The 15,732-nt window shown below is 45.3% G+C and overlaps 1 protein-coding gene across 1 annotated transcript; it reads left to right on the top strand.

Annotated features, from left to right (window-relative positions):
- The first annotated feature begins 444 nt into the window (after positions 1 to 444).
- Positions 445 to 14,145, top strand: ACTA2 (actin alpha 2, smooth muscle). Its single transcript, XM_079793333.1, has 9 exons — positions 445 to 590; positions 3,963 to 4,116; positions 5,447 to 5,575; positions 6,329 to 6,439; positions 7,913 to 7,997; positions 8,356 to 8,517; positions 9,947 to 10,138; positions 11,674 to 11,855; positions 13,854 to 14,145. Exons 2-9 carry the CDS (start codon positions 3,988 to 3,990, stop codon positions 13,995 to 13,997), a joined length of 1,134 nt encoding a protein of 377 aa, XP_079649459.1. The 5' UTR covers positions 445 to 590; positions 3,963 to 3,987; the 3' UTR covers positions 13,998 to 14,145.
- The last annotated feature ends 1,587 nt before the right edge of the window (positions 14,146 to 15,732 follow it).

The following is a 15,732-nucleotide window of genomic DNA, read 5'->3' as shown; positions in this document are numbered from 1 at the left end:
CTGTCTCCACTTCAATTCCTACTCCATTAACACCGCTCACGGACTCCATTTATAAACAGCCTTGACTACCATAAAACCGTCACTCCCTGAATCTATTTATGGACAATGGAAGCAATATCTTTCTTTATTGCTGGCCACCTCTGTTGGAGAGTTCCTAAAAGGCCACTCTTTTTGGTTCTCAGCTCATCAGAATATGCCAGCAGGGCAGCAGGCTGGCATCTTCCGAGGAATGTGCAACCCGCGCCTGCATCTGCCCCCTTACACCGGCTCAGTGCCTCGGGAAGGTTCTGCAGTTGTTCTGAAGGCTTGGGGTGTTTATCTTCCCCAGGCAGCTGAGCGGCCTCCCATTTCATGAGCAGCGCCATGGAATGCAGTGGAAGAGACCCAGGCCGCTGGCCACCCAGATTAGAGAGTTTTGTGCTGAGGTCCCTATATGGTTGTGTTAGACTGAACGACTGGCTCAAGTCTGTCTTTGTTCCTTGTTTGGGAAGCAAGTGGGAGGGGAGCAGGCCAAGGGGCTATATAACCCTTCAGCGTTCAGCTTCCCTGAACATCACCCAGAGCCGAGAAGCCCAGCCAGCACTGTCAGGGTAAGTGGCACTGCCCAGGGACGTGACTTACCGATGCCAGCAGCTCTGATGCTACCCAGTATCATCCGACGCTGTCCAAAGGGATTTGGCTGGGCTCAGGCAGTCTGAAATTTTTGAATGAAGATTGTACTACTCATATGATTGTACTACTAAATTTTAGCTCTGATGACCTAACATTAAAAAGAAGGCGAAGAAGCAGCTTGGTGTCGGGGAGGAGAGGGAGAGGAAGTTGAAATGAAATGTGTGTCACCTGTAAAATCTGTTTATGCTAAACCAACAGCCCAGATCTTGTAACACATTTCAGGGATGCAGTCTAGCTGTTTGCATTTTCATAATTTGCATAAATCACACATTTATTTATATTTAGGCACTGGAAACTCCAGTATTTGGGGTGCAGAGGTGGTGTGGCGAGTCTTCATTGGACGGGATTTTTGGTGCAGCGAAGGTGTCTGCAGCTGGATTTTAGTTGCTTGGTCTTTGGTGTTGGCTGCTTGTGTTTGTTTCTGGGTTCCTCTGCCTCTAACCAGGAGTGTCTTCTGTGGGGAAGGTATACCTCTTGAATGTGTCGGTGAGCTTGCACCTCAGCAGTTGGTCTGGTCGCTGGGGGGTTTGCAGCAGAGCGCAGCAGGAAACCAACTGAATCTTTTTGTGCAAGTGAAGAGGGAGGGAGCAGAGCGAGCATCTGACAGCTGCCTGTGCCGAAGCCTTCTGCATGTGTGGTTTGCATTTCTCTCAGCCTGCTCAGGCAGGCAGGACCTTGGAGCCAGCCCTGCCACCCCGGCTGAACTTTGCCATAAATCAGGGCTTGGCAGGTTCGGCCTGAAATTGGGAGTTTTCACGCTGAGATTTTTTTCCTTTCCATTTTGTGACTCATGACTAAATATGGTTTGCTTTTCAAGACAGATGAGCTGGGAACTGCAACATTCTCTCCCTTCTCTCCCGCCCCCCCCCCCCCCCCCCGCCTCCTCCCCTCCCACTAGCTACTCATTTTTGGCACAAGATGCACCCGGTTGGAGCAAACCCCCTGACCCGGGTGCAGTTCCAAAAGCAGACTTGGGAGTGTGTTTTACCTAATTAGGAAATGCTGTGCGTGCTCCAAACCGTCTTGCTCAGGCAGGTTAGATAAGAGTTGGAAATCACTGAGCCACTCCTTTCCGGGGACACAGACTTCTTCTGTAAGGACCATGCTCCTTTTAGAGATGATAAAATCCTTCTGGGACTTTTTTTTCCCTAAATGAAAATATATTTACTGAATTTTGAGCTTTTTTTGTCTGCATGCTAGCTGATGCTGAGGGTCAGCCTACTTTTTCTGCAGCAAATTCAAACACTCCCCCCAAACCCTCCCTGCCCAACAAAAGGGTTGTTAAAGACATGTAATCATGCTGAACATCCCATCACATTGGTATTGTGTCCTTTTCCAAACTTTTTATCCCGTTTTCAGCTCTTACTTTTGGTTTGGAAAGTCTGCTTAGCACATCTGAAGAGAGGCTGTGATCCTGGTGCCGGCGCCTCTGGCAAATGCCTTGGACTCGAGTGCTTCTCTGATCTGTCTCCCTTGCACTCATTTCTCACTTCTCTCCTAGCCTCTTCATTGGCTAGGAAAGAAGCCGAATCCCACAGGGAAGGGTGAGGAAAGAAAGGGCAAGCCATTTACAAGGCCTGTTTTCCATTCTTACAAGTGGAATCCTCAAATTGAGGGTTTTCTTCCTAAGCTTGGAGGCACCATGGAAAGAAAGCAAAGACTAGCAATAAAAAGATCTGATAGTGATAACAATCATACAATGCTATTAATAATAATCATTAAAGAACAAGTATTTATTGAGAACTCAATGCATGTAGCACTATAAATTATTTTATTTTTAAGAAAAATATTTTTATTGATATCAGAGAGGAAGTGAGAGGGAGAGAGATAGAAACATCAATGATGAGAAAGAATCATTGATTGGCTGCCTCCTGCACGCCCCCTACTGGGGATCAAGCCTGCAACCCAGGCATGTGCTCTGACCAGGAATCCAACCTCCTGGTTCATAGGTCAATTCTCAACCACTGAGCCACACCAGCCAGCCCCATACATTATTTTAAATGTTGTTGTTTTTTTTTAACCTTAACTGGAGAATATGTTTTTTATTGACTTTAGAGAAAGGAAGGGGGAGAGAGAAACATTAATGTGAGAGAGAAACATCGATCAATTGTGATTGGTTGCCTCAGAGTACATGCCCAGACTGGGGAAGATAAAAACATACAAAATCCACCACTTCAAAATAACCCCCATCAGTATCTTGGTATATATGACTAATCATTTTGCAATGTATAAAAATACATTTCAATGGGATCACCAAGGTTACTTCCTCTAACCTATTTCTCTTACATAAGAATATACCTGTAGCTTAGCCTTTTATTTATCTTTCTTAATGGCAGCAAAGTAATCTACTACATGGTGAGTAATTTATTAGATTCTCCCTCACTTGTTGGACTTTATGTTAACCATGATTTTTCTTAATGGAGATTAACTGGCTCCTAAAATTTAAAGCACCTGCATATTAGAATGTTTTCATGGACCTACTGTTTTATCAAGGGTAAAAATAAAAGTCCTCAAGATTCAAGATATTTTTCTTTTAAACATTTTACATTAAACATTTCAGCCATTCAACATTTCCAAATTTTTTATACTGCACATCCTTCAAAATCTACATTTTAAAAAAAACATATTTTATTGATTTTTAAAGAGAGGAAGGGAGAGGGATAGAGAGTTAGAAACATCGATGAGAGAGAAAACTCTATCAGCTGCTTCCTGCACACCCCTCACTGGGGATGTGCCCGCAACCAAGGTACATGCCCTTGACCAGAATCGAACCTGGGACCTTTCAGTCCGCAGGCCGATGCTCTATCCACTGAGCCAAACCAGTCAGGGCAAAATCTACATTTTTGAAAAAATTCTTTTAAGCTATAGGTAAAGAAATGTGAATTTGAGTGGATACTGACAGCAAATTTCATTTACTTCTTTAACATGTGACTAGTGACTTGTCCCTGTGAAGATCTGGTCTCATGGTCTGATATTCCCAACTGGTCTCTGCAGCTGTTCATTCATTCGCTCATTTAGTCAGCGTTTAAAGTGCTTACGAACACGTGAGACATGCCAGCCACTGTGATAGAGGCCAGGTGTACGAACATGACAGTGAGAGTTTTGACTCATAGAAAGCCAGCAGTCTAATGAAAGTGCTTTGAGATAAATGTGTTAGATAAAGGACAGCTGAGGGTGCCCTAGGAGCCCAGAGGAGGGGCCCCAAACCCAGCCTGGACGGTGGGAGTGGTCAGGTAAGTGTCACAACTGCTGGGTTACAGCTGGGGCCGCTTCCTCCCTGCTCCCTGCAGGACCTTGTGACGCACGCCAGCCGAGATGTGTGAAGAAGAGGACAGCACCGCCCTGGTGTGTGACAATGGCTCTGGGCTCTGCAAGGCGGGCTTTGCTGGGGACGATGCTCCCAGAGCTGTTTTCCCATCCATTGTGGGACGTCCCAGACATCAGGTGAGCCAGAGTCTGTTTGGAACAGAGAGAAACAGGGCTACAGATTAGGCCCTCTGTCTGAGTGCCAATGGGTATCCATAGATTGTCTATCGCTTGCTTCCCCCAAATTATGTAACCTGGCTAAGAATATACCTCTGGTGATGAATGTCAAGAAATAAGTGCCAATTTCATATACAACACAGATTATCTGGTGGGTGTCTTTCAGATATAAGTTTGCCCTTTTTTCGTAAGTTCTTTTTTTGTGTAAATATAATCATTGTCATTATCATCATCGTCATCATTATCATCATTATCATCCTCTAATATATACCTGCCCTTTGGGAAGAAACTACACTAAAACCCAGGTCATTCGCTCTCAAAGAGCTTGATGTTAGATGAAAGTAAGCTTGGTTACCAACTGTAATTTTACACACTGTTAGCTGTCGACAAAATATATCTATCTGAACAGCCACATGGTAATTTTTTACATAATATTTTGTATAAACAAAATGTTGGTGCAGCCACATGGTAAAAACTAAGAATTTCGTCCCAGAAATTCTCCTTCACATCAGAAATGTATTTTGCGCATTGATATCTATGGCTCTCAATTTGGTGTATATTCTCAAGAACAAATAACAGAAGCCTCGCCCAGTGAATGAACTGTCTCTTTGTTGCACGGTGTGCAGTGGAGATATTTTGCACAAACCGCTCTCCGGATCTATAGTAGCCATGACTGTTTTTGCAATTCTAGAGCAGTCACTGTAGTGCAGTTGAACATTCCAGTAGTGAGAATTCCTTCTTTCCTTTTTTTAAGTGTCACCTTAATGATTAAAAAAATACATCTGACAAATGTCTTAATGTTGATTAGTATTGGTCAGAAATCAAGCACTGGTGGTCATTTATAGACATAATGCTTCAGCTTGATTAGAAAAACAATATTCAGCTTTAAAAGAACAGTTTATAAGAAACAAAATGTCACTTAACTTATATGTAACATTTCATGCATTCATTCAACAAATAATTATTGCATGACAACCATGTGCCAGGCAATTTGTTATAGCGGCAAAGCAGACAGACAATCTCTCTGCCCATCAAGGAACACAGAAGGTACAACACACAGTTCAAGTTGCGTTCCCCAGGGGGTCCTCTGCCATCTGGAGGCCGATTCGGGCCTATTTCCAATCAACTCAGGGATGTTGCTTAAGAACATAGTGATCATAGGACTCACCATATTGCTCTTGGTACCAAAAGAGGAACTTGGTCTCCCAGTAATTTAGCCCATTGTGACTGGACTGTCATCAATACATAAGTTTGGGGAGAGGCTGACTCGAAATGCGTTGAATCTTTTTAGGGAGTGATGGTAGGAATGGGACAAAAAGACAGCTACGTGGGCGATGAAGCACAGAGCAAAAGAGGCATCCTGACCCTGAAGTACCCGATAGAGCACGGCATCATCACCAACTGGGACGACATGGAAAAGGTACTGGAGCTTCGCTGCAGATTGAGCCCTCAGGCTGCAGGGCCCTGACTCTAAATGTCATGCTGCAATGGCCCAAAGGGGGGTGGGGTGGGGTGGAGGCTGGAAGCAGGGTGACCTGCCTTCGTTTAGCATACACCGCAGAGGGAAACTTCCCTAAAGAATTAAAAAGGCAACTAGGTCTTCAGGTCAGCTTCATCCTTCCATTCATGTTTTCATTCATTTTTCCTGTTACTTAACTAAGTCATTTCCCCATGAACATTAACAAAAATAGAATGAGGGGTTCAAGAAGATGAAGAATAACATTTACTCTGGGCCAGGCACTGGGCTAAACAGTAACTCTAGGGTTTCCTTATTTAATTCTTGCCAAGACATGCTAATGATTTTCATATGAGCCATGGTGAGACTGGAGCTGACCGGGGTTAAAGTTTGCCTAAGGGCACACAACCAAGAAGTGGCTGCGCTGGGATTTGAACTCAGACCTGACTCCAAAGCCTGTGCCTTACCCACTACACCATCCTGCCTCACAGACCCGGGTTTGGGTTTTTGTTCATTTATCTACTGGCTGTAAATCCCTGGGTAAGTTACTCAGAGTCTTGGAGAGTCAGTCTCATTGGTTAAAAGGTAGACACATAATGAGTACTTGTCACATTTTATGTGGCCCCGGTTTCATGAAGCTCATGCTAGTCCCTTTTCGGGGTCTGCTGTGCCCCAACATCACATCATTGTGCTTCTCCTCCATTGCGCCCCCCCTAGATCTGGCACCACTCTTTCTACAATGAACTTCGTGTTGCCCCAGAGGAGCATCCAACCCTGCTCACCGAGGCACCCCTGAACCCCAAGGCCAACCGAGAGAAAATGACCCAGGTAAATACCCACTCTGGGGACCAGCACTTCAGGTTTGGGAAAGTCCATTTGGAAGGGGGTGTACAGGAGAGCAGAGAGCTGGCCCAGGCCAGCAGTCCCCTCCAGACCCACAACGTTCCAGGAACTTGGGGATGCCCAAGGACAGAAGCATCCTAATGGTACTCACATTCTCACTGCAGGAGCTATTCCCCTCTGACCTCCACGAGCAATAGGGCATTTGAAGAGATTTCATTTAGGTTCAAAGCTTCTGAGGAGAAGTCATTTCAAAATGCAGGACAACACACAGTGGGGAATTTTGGTTCTGAAGTCAGACAGATCTAGGTTTGAAAACTGGATCTGTCAGTTATTAGCCATGTAACTTTAAGCAGTCCACGTAATTTCTCAGAGCCTCAGTCTCTTTGTTTAAAAGTTGGGACTATTAGTACTATTACCTTTCAAAAGCTCAATGTGAAGATTCGCGAGGCACAATGTGAAATGTGTACCTTGGTGTTTGGTACACGACACATTCAATGAGTAATAGTTATTACCGTTGTTATCGTGACTTACAGCAGGAAACCATCCATTCCAGCAGCCAGACAAGGATTCCGGTTTGGGCGAGCCATGCAATTAAAACACCTAATGTCAGTTTCATGCTCACTGTGGTTAAGCACTGGGCCAAGCATTTTATATGCATCGTCTCTTTAAATCTTAACAATGTGTGAAGCAGAACGTATCATTATCCTAATTACGTAAATGACGGAATTGAGACTCAAATACATTAGGTGAATGTCCCAAGGTCACACCGTAGAAGTGGCCGCAGCCTGGAATTGACCCACAATCTTTGGGGCTTGGAGAATAAGACATGTAAAGACTGCAAGGCCTTTTCCTGGGAGGAGCTCCCAGTGCTGACAGCAACACACGAGCAGCTATTCTCTACAGGGAAACGTGTGCCGGGGAATCGCTCCAGGTAGCAAGACATGTTGTTTCCAACGGGCATCATTGTTCCTGTGAATGGCATGAAGGCAGGAAAGTAGTTGAGAATGATGGCTCTCTAGCCAATGATGTCAGACATTCTAGTGAGCAGTCAGAGCTGGGGGCGTTTTGCAGATGGAGAAATGCAGGCCTGTGGGCATCTCAGTGTGCACGAACTTGCCACGCGTGACTCAGAGTAGCTCTTGTGCTAATCTTGTCCCTGGACTGCATGAGCTGGGTGGCGTGTTGGCCCTCATATGTGGTCCTCTGCCAGGAAACAGGGCTCCTTCCACCGCAGCCAGAGCGACCTCAGAATCTAGGGCTGGCATTGACCCAGCAACTACATAAAAAGTGGAACCAATTACATAGAACCGCAGACAAACCACAGATGTAGGCCAGTCACAGCCCATCTGAGCCTCAGGTTTAAAGGTCTTTTTCCTTACGCCAGAAAAGCCAAGATCTGCATTCACCAACAAGAAGATTAACAGCGTCACTAACTGAGTTCTTTGGGTTGCTTTGCAGATTATGTTCGAGACGTTCAATGTCCCAGCCATGTATGTGGCTATTCAGGCGGTGCTGTCTCTCTACGCCTCTGGACGTACAACTGGTAGGTACCTGAGAGGAATGGGAGCCTCCTGGATACACCATTAGTCATGGGACTTGATGGTTGTAAGTAGGTGGGTTGTGATGACTGAGGGTTACTGAGAATTGACAGGGCCATCCTAAGCCTAATAGGTCTATTGTCAACTTTTAAAAATGGGCCCTTGAGCTCATATTGTATTGTTTCTCTCTTCCTACTCTTTCTCCCGCCCCCGCACCCCCCGGCCTGTCCCTCCTCTCCTAGCCTACCAAATGCTTTCTTTTATTTCTTTCAAATAAGAAGCTTAGAAACGTCCTCTCTCCTAGACCAGCAAGTCACATGCGGGCTGCTGTTGTGACTTTTATTGTGCTCAATTGTCCCCCAGGCATCGTGCTGGACTCTGGAGATGGTGTCACCCACAACGTGCCCATCTACGAGGGCTATGCCCTGCCCCACGCCATCATGCGTCTGGACCTGGCTGGCCGAGACCTCACCGACTACCTCATGAAGATCCTGACAGAGCGTGGCTACTCCTTCGTGACTACGGGTGAGGCCCGTGGGAATGAACGGAAGAGATGTCCTTCCTAGTAACTTACAGACCACAGTGACTATCCAAGGAAATGATGGGAGGGAGACTGCAGAGCCAAGTATGACTTTTTTTTTTTTATTGGATAAAATCGCAAAATGATTATGCTGTTTCCTTGGAAGAACAGTAATAGCCATCTTGTATGATGAGCTAGTCAGAGTTGGGTTTTCTGAACACTTTTTAGTCCCCTCCACTCACAAACAGAAAAGAGAGAGTGCAGAGACTGAGGATAGTATGCATGGTGATTGGCAATCTTTGGAGACATCTAGACAGGGCTTGGGGATCGATTCTACCACTCACTTGCTGTGTGACCTTGAACAAGGTCCCCAACCTCACTAAGCCATAGTCCCTCAGGTGGTTGTGAGTGGTAAATGAGATAATGCACGTGGAAACCCAGCACAGAGTGAGCATGCAATAGTTATTAGCGAGTATTAAGAACAACCCAGCAGGCAGTGTGATATGTGTATCTTCGGATTCTGAGCTGGTGCCACCTGGTCTCCACCCACAAGAAGCAGAGTCAGATGTTACAGAGACATTGGGACATCCTCAGTGTCCTTGGCCCTGGGCTACCTGCCCTCCCCTCGCCAGTTTGGTATTGTCTAAATGTGTAGGTTTCTGAACATGCCTGCGGCTTATTCTAGGCTCCAAGTTTGAGCCCTGAAGATGTTAAAGTCTCCTCTAGGAGTAGGGAGTTAAATTAATTTTGTTTCTGACTCTATGTCCCCCAAGTACCCACAAGAAACTTCCAAAAGGTTCCCAGTGTCCAGACGGAACCAATAGCTTAGGACTTCGGAATGCAGGAATCCGAAAGGTGTCTGCCTGCCCTCTCTTCCATACCTCCTTCCACATGCACCTGGAGACCTCTGGACAGGACTGGTCCTGAGCCAGGCCTGCCCCTTTCTAGAGGGTGATGAATATGCCAGTGGTTTGAATTGGAATCTACCTGGTCCAGGTGACATGCATCTCCAGAGCTTTTTGAAAACAGTGAGGGCCCCCAAAAGACTTTTTCAGCATAAGACTTCCCGGTCAGCCGAAAATCCAATATAACTGACTGTTGTAAAACTTTATAAAAGAGAGTGATCGGTGAATCCTGCAAAAACACAACCTACAAAAGGATTTCCTGCTCTGTGCCGTTCTCTAGCCCGCTCCTTTTATTCTTGTCACCGTTTGCTAGGTGATATTTTCTAAGGGTCTACGATGTGTGAGGCACTCAGCTAGGAACAGAAGTGGTTCCCTGGTGCGCCTATAATTTAATTACCACCATGGATTTGGGGTTGCAGAATATTGAGCTTACCTACTGTTTTGAAGGAACCAGCACTGTGGGAGGGACTGAGGTAGGAAGGGTGGGTTCTTACCACCTGGGCAAACCCTAATGTTTGTATCTCAACAGCTGAGCGTGAGATTGTCCGAGACATCAAGGAGAAACTGTGCTATGTAGCTCTGGACTTTGAGAATGAGATGGCCACTGCCGCATCCTCCTCCTCCCTCGAGAAGAGCTATGAGCTGCCAGATGGGCAAGTGATCACCATTGGGAATGAGCGCTTCCGCTGCCCGGAGACCCTGTTCCAGCCTTCCTTCATCGGTAGGCAACAGCGTCACGTCCTGGGACGGGGAGGTCACCCATCCCCCCTACTCAGCCAGCCTTTGGCCACCAGTGCTCTTCTGCATGTGGGGACATGTGACAGGGCCACAAGGCCAAACACATTTCTAGACCAGGGTCATGTTTATCAAGTGAGAAGACTTAAGAAGGCCAGGAAAGGACTTTTCATTCCAAGCAACACTATGTAGTAATTAATCCACAAGCATTCTTGGTGTGTGGTTTAGGGTGAAAGTCAAATATTATTCATGCGTAGGACATTCGAGCCACTGGATGGATGGGAAGGGCGTACTGAATGCTGAGAGTTTGGGAATGGGAGGGGGAGAGAAAAATGGAAGAGTCTGTTCCGACATTAGCACTGACCTCGAAAGAAAGCTTAGCAGAGCTGTTTACAGAGGGCAGACTCTGGGAGGGGTGAGCCTGGGTTTGAGTATTAGTTCTACTTTCATGTTCTTGGGAAAATCACTTAACTTCCCCAAGCCTCTGTGTCCTCATCTATAAAATGAAGATTGTAACAGTGTCTATGTCATAGCATGGCTGTGAGAATTCCATGAGATATGTGTGGAGCACTTAGCCCAGTGGCTGGCCAAAACAAGCTAGCAATAATCATTAGATATTGTCAGAAATTAATAGTTAGGTATTATTATTATTACTATTACTATTTTTATTATTCATCATCACAGCACTGCAAAAGATAAAGGGCTATTAGGAGGTTCTGTTTAAAAGAGCCACATCAGAAATTAACAGAAAGCTCAGATAAAAAAATATTGCCAAGATGGAAGAAAGATGAGTCTGTGTGCAAATGGGATGAGCACTTTTCCGATGGTTCAGCTTCAGGGGTGAGAACGAGGCAGCAGCCAAGGAGAGACTTGGGAGAGTTGTAAGCAATGGCTGCGACACTGACTCAGTGTGGAGCCTTCTACAGGGAGTCTCAAGACTTTGCCCCTGATTCAAACCAGACTTAGTAGTGAGTATTAAAAATTGGTGACACACTCTAATAGCACATGATCTCACTCATCTAGGGGAAATAATGAACAACATAGACTGATGAACAAGAACAGACCCAGAAACAAGGAGGCATGGATCAGACTGTCGGGCCTCAGGGGGAGGGTAGGGAAGGATGGGGGTAAAGGGGGAGATCAACCAAAGGACTTGCGTGCAGGCATATGAGCCTAACCAGCGGTTAAGGACAACAGGGGGGTGGGGGCATGTGTGGGGAGGGGTGTGGGATGGGAATGGGGGGACGAGAACAAATATGTGATACCTTAATCAATAAAGAAATTAAAAAAAAAATTGGTGACATTACATTGCAGCCCCCCTCCTCCCACCAGGGCCTCCTCACTAGACAAGAGGTAGGAGGACATGGAGCATTACAAGGACCTTTTGGTCTCTGAGATGGGAGGTTCCTCGATTATCATGTCTGCTTTGCTTCAGTCCGTGTGAGATCTTCCATGTAGCTCTTCCTTGTCTGACCTGGGTCTACCAACCAACAAGGACCATGGCCTGCGTCTCTTTTCCAGGGATGGAGTCCGCTGGCATCCACGAAACCACCTACAACAGCATCATGAAGTGTGACATTGACATCAGGAAGGACCTCTATGCGAACAACGTCCTCTCAGGGGGCACCACCATGTACCCCGGCATTGCTGACCGCATGCAGAAAGAGATCACGGCCCTGGCACCCAGCACCATGAAGATCAAGGTACAGTTTGGTGACAGACCCCATGGCTGTGCTGCTGGTTAAGCAGAGATCATTCTTTGGAGGCAATCTCACAGAGGGTTGGTGACTTCTCACTAGCTGTTATCACTCTGTGGAATCAGAGGCTGCGCTGGCAACCTCTTGCCCCAGTCACACGGAGCAGCAGAAGGAGCGGTGCAGGTGCAGTTCACACACATGAAAAGCACTCGAACAAGTTCTGTTCTTTGCACTCCCTTCCCCTTTTTTTGGAGAAGGTATGCAGGTCACATGAAAGAGTGCTGGACTGAAGGACTTTGTAGTGCCGGCTCTAAGAGACTGCAGGTGAGAGATGAGACCATTTTCTGAGGACTCTGGTCTGCTCTCACCCCCTCCTCTTCCCACCCCAAAGGGAGCCAGCTGCTGGGCTCACGGACAAAGGCAGCCTAGGCTGGGGGTATGTTACGGAGAGAGGCTTGTAGCTCGAGTTGCATAGTTCCTAGTTCTCCAAACTTGGCTTCTTGAATAGAAATGAATGTGGAACTTTGGGCTCCAGTGTGGTAAGAGACACCCATTAAATCCCAGGACATAGATCATGACATTAGGGGAAACAGAAACTGGAGGACGGGTCTACAGGAACTCTGTGCACTAGTTTTACAACTTTCCTGTAAATCTAAAATGACCCCAAATAAAACTGTGACTTCTAAAGCAAAACAACAACAACAACAACAACAACAAAAACACCTGGGAGAGGTCCGAGTTTGAATATTGGGTCTGACGTGTACACAACCAGTGTGAGCTAGCCAGTTACTTAAACCTCTCCCAGTCTCTGTTTCCTTATCTGTAGCCTGGGAGTAATTGAATACTTACTTTTAGAAGTAGTTAGGAAAATTAAATGAGCCCTGGCCAGTGAGGCTCCATTGGTTAGAACGTTCTCTCATACACCAAAACGTGGTGAGCTTGATTCTCGGTCGGGGCACATGCCCAGGTTGCGGGTTTGATCCCTGGTTGAGACTTGTGCCAGAGGCAACCGATCTCTCTCTCTCTCTCTCTCTCTCTCTCTCTCTCTCTCTTTCACTCTCTAAAATCAAATTTTAAAATAATTAAATAAATAAATAAAACTAAATCTGGTAATACATATCAGGACAAATGCTTAGCATAGTGCCCGGCACATAATAAATACCCAGTAAATATTAACTATTTGTATTAAAAATAAATGTTCAACCAGAGCTTGGGGGATAAACAGAAATTAGACCTTTTACCGTGGTTTCAGAAATGCCTTGTCTGTTTGGCCGAAGTGTCCATATTCATTTCTACCCAAATATCCAAGTCTGAAGTGGAATTTGTCACAGCCATTTTGGGGGTTGTTGCAGGTAGACAAGACCCCTGGCCTGATTCACCACTCTCTGCACCTCATTCAATTATTTAAGAAATATTAGCATATTAAATATTATCATGTCAGGCCTCTGTCAGCCAGTTCAGGTTACCCAGGACCTGTCCCAGGAAAAAGGTCACCCCAGCCGGGAACCCTGAGCCCCTCGTTGTTACACAGTGCATCTCCGTGGAATTAACCAGGTGGGGGCGGCATTGTAAATTCTGGCACAATCCAAACTTTTCATTGAAGACTCAGGTGGTTGTTTCTATAGAAAGCATGTCGTGCTGAGTTCTGAGGTTTAGCTCATGGAAATCAAAGACATCATCAGGGCTCTTAAGTGGAGGCCTTGTAGGGTTTGGGGCCAACTTGCAGCTTTCCCAACGGAAGATTGGATGTGGTGGGATATTATGGGTGCTTTGGAATAGACTGTGTAAAGGAAGCCAGAAAAACAAATGCGCTCAATGAAGAATCTCTAAACCCAGAAGCTATTCACAGTCCCTTGGGTTAGGGTTAAGGTTAGACATCTGCCAGCACAGACTGTCTCTGATGTCCATGAGACCTCAGCCAGATCCACCAAACCCGGACCCTGGTACAAGCCCAGGTCCCGCCCTAGCGCACTAATGGCCCTCCTTTCTCATCCTGACCAACAGATCATTGCCCCTCCGGAGCGCAAATACTCGGTCTGGATTGGCGGCTCCATCCTGGCTTCTCTGTCCACCTTCCAGCAGATGTGGATCAGCAAACAGGAGTACGATGAAGCCGGGCCATCCATTGTCCACCGCAAATGCTTCTAAAATCCTTCCCTGCTCTCTTTGTTTCTAGCACACAACTGTGAATGTTTTGTGGAATAATGCCTTCAATTCTTCTCCATATCCTTCCTTGCCAACGCTCTGACTTGTCGCCTATGTGTTTTTTAATAAACCTGAACTATGTTACCTGTCACCTGTAGCCTTGGCCTCTCTTCAGCACCCAGATGTCACACAGTTCTGTTAAGCTGACCTCACCGTCTGCAGAATGGCTCCCTCTAGTGGGGCAGCCGAGGACATGACACGACTAGGATGCATGAGTTACCCAGAAAAGGGTAGAATCGCATTAATGTGAGAAGTTCCGACTAAATGATGTTAGTGGAAAGACCTTGAAAATACATAGAAGATAAAAATAAACGTAGATTAAAATGTTTCAATAGGATAATCCACACTGATTTTACAACATGCTGAGTAATTATATTACTTTGCTCTGTTTAAAGCTCAGTTAGCCTAACCCAGCTGGCGTGGCCTATGAACCAGGAGGTCACAGTTTGGTTCCTGTGAGGCAGCCGATCAATGATTCTCTCTCATCATTGATGTTTCTCTCTCTCTTCCTCTCTGAAATAAAAAAGAATATATTTTTCAAAACCTCAGTTAGCCTAAAGGGTGTGTGTGTGTGTGTGTATACATACATTCATATATACAGACAGGGTGTCCCCAAAAATGTATACACACTTCGAATGATTATAAAGTCAGTGTTTATTAATATACAGCTCGTTTTCAAAATTTAAAATAATGTACAGGAATAAGTCTTTTTTTTTGGGGGGGGGGGGGGGGTCAATGCCTGTTTTCAAATCGATGACCATTCTGGTCCAGGCACTGCTGATAATGCAAAGCAATGGAATTGCAAACATCAAGACTCATTTCGTTTGGTAATTGTGGGCCCTCAATTCATCAACTGTTGCTGCTTTTATACCATAAACTTTACCTTTTATGTATCCCCATAAAAAATAGTCTAGTGGCACTTTAGGATAAATTTTCTTTGTTCAAAGCCTAGTCTGGCTTCACCCATTATTTCAAATCAGTTAAACCTGAAAAGGAGTGAAAATTAAGTGAGTTATCAGTTTTTATTTATTTTTTATTTTTTTAATATATATTTTTATTGATTTCAGAGAGGAAGGGAAAGGGAGAGAGGAAATAGAAACATCAATGAGGAGAATCATCAATCGGCCGCCTCCTGCACGCCCCCGACTGGGGATCCAGCAGCAACCCAGGCATGTGCCCCTGACCAGAACCAAATCCGGGACCCTTCAGTTTGCAGGCCGACACTCCACCCACTAAGCCAAACCAGCCAGGGCGAGTTATCAGTTTTTAAAGTGTGTATACATTTTGTGGGGACACCCTATATATTTATACATACACACAAATACGACTTTTAATATACAACATATTAAACTTAGTAAGTATATATTAAAAGAAGATATGACTTTAAGTTTATTAGAGGAAATGGATTTAAAAAAACATTAAGAAACACGGTTCTAAAAATCTCATTACACATCTGGAGCATCTATTTCCCTTCTCCAGATCAGTATCTGTCTCTGGAAAGATACTAAAGACACAGTTACACCAGAAGGGATGCGACAGGTGACAATATTTTCCAAGGACCACTGGAAGTCACCATACAAAGAATTTTACACATAACCTCATTTATTTGTTCTTCATAACTGTATGGTGAAAATATTATTGTCATGCTCATGTTAGAGATGAAGGAATAGAACTGCTA

The sequence above is a fragment of the Cnephaeus nilssonii genome (genome assembly GCF_951640355.1).
Source record: "Cnephaeus nilssonii genome assembly, chromosome: 16".
Taxonomy (NCBI): domain Eukaryota; kingdom Metazoa; phylum Chordata; class Mammalia; order Chiroptera; family Vespertilionidae; genus Cnephaeus; species Cnephaeus nilssonii.
Note: the sequence above shows the minus strand (reverse complement) of the source record. Positions and strands in the feature narration are given on the sequence as shown.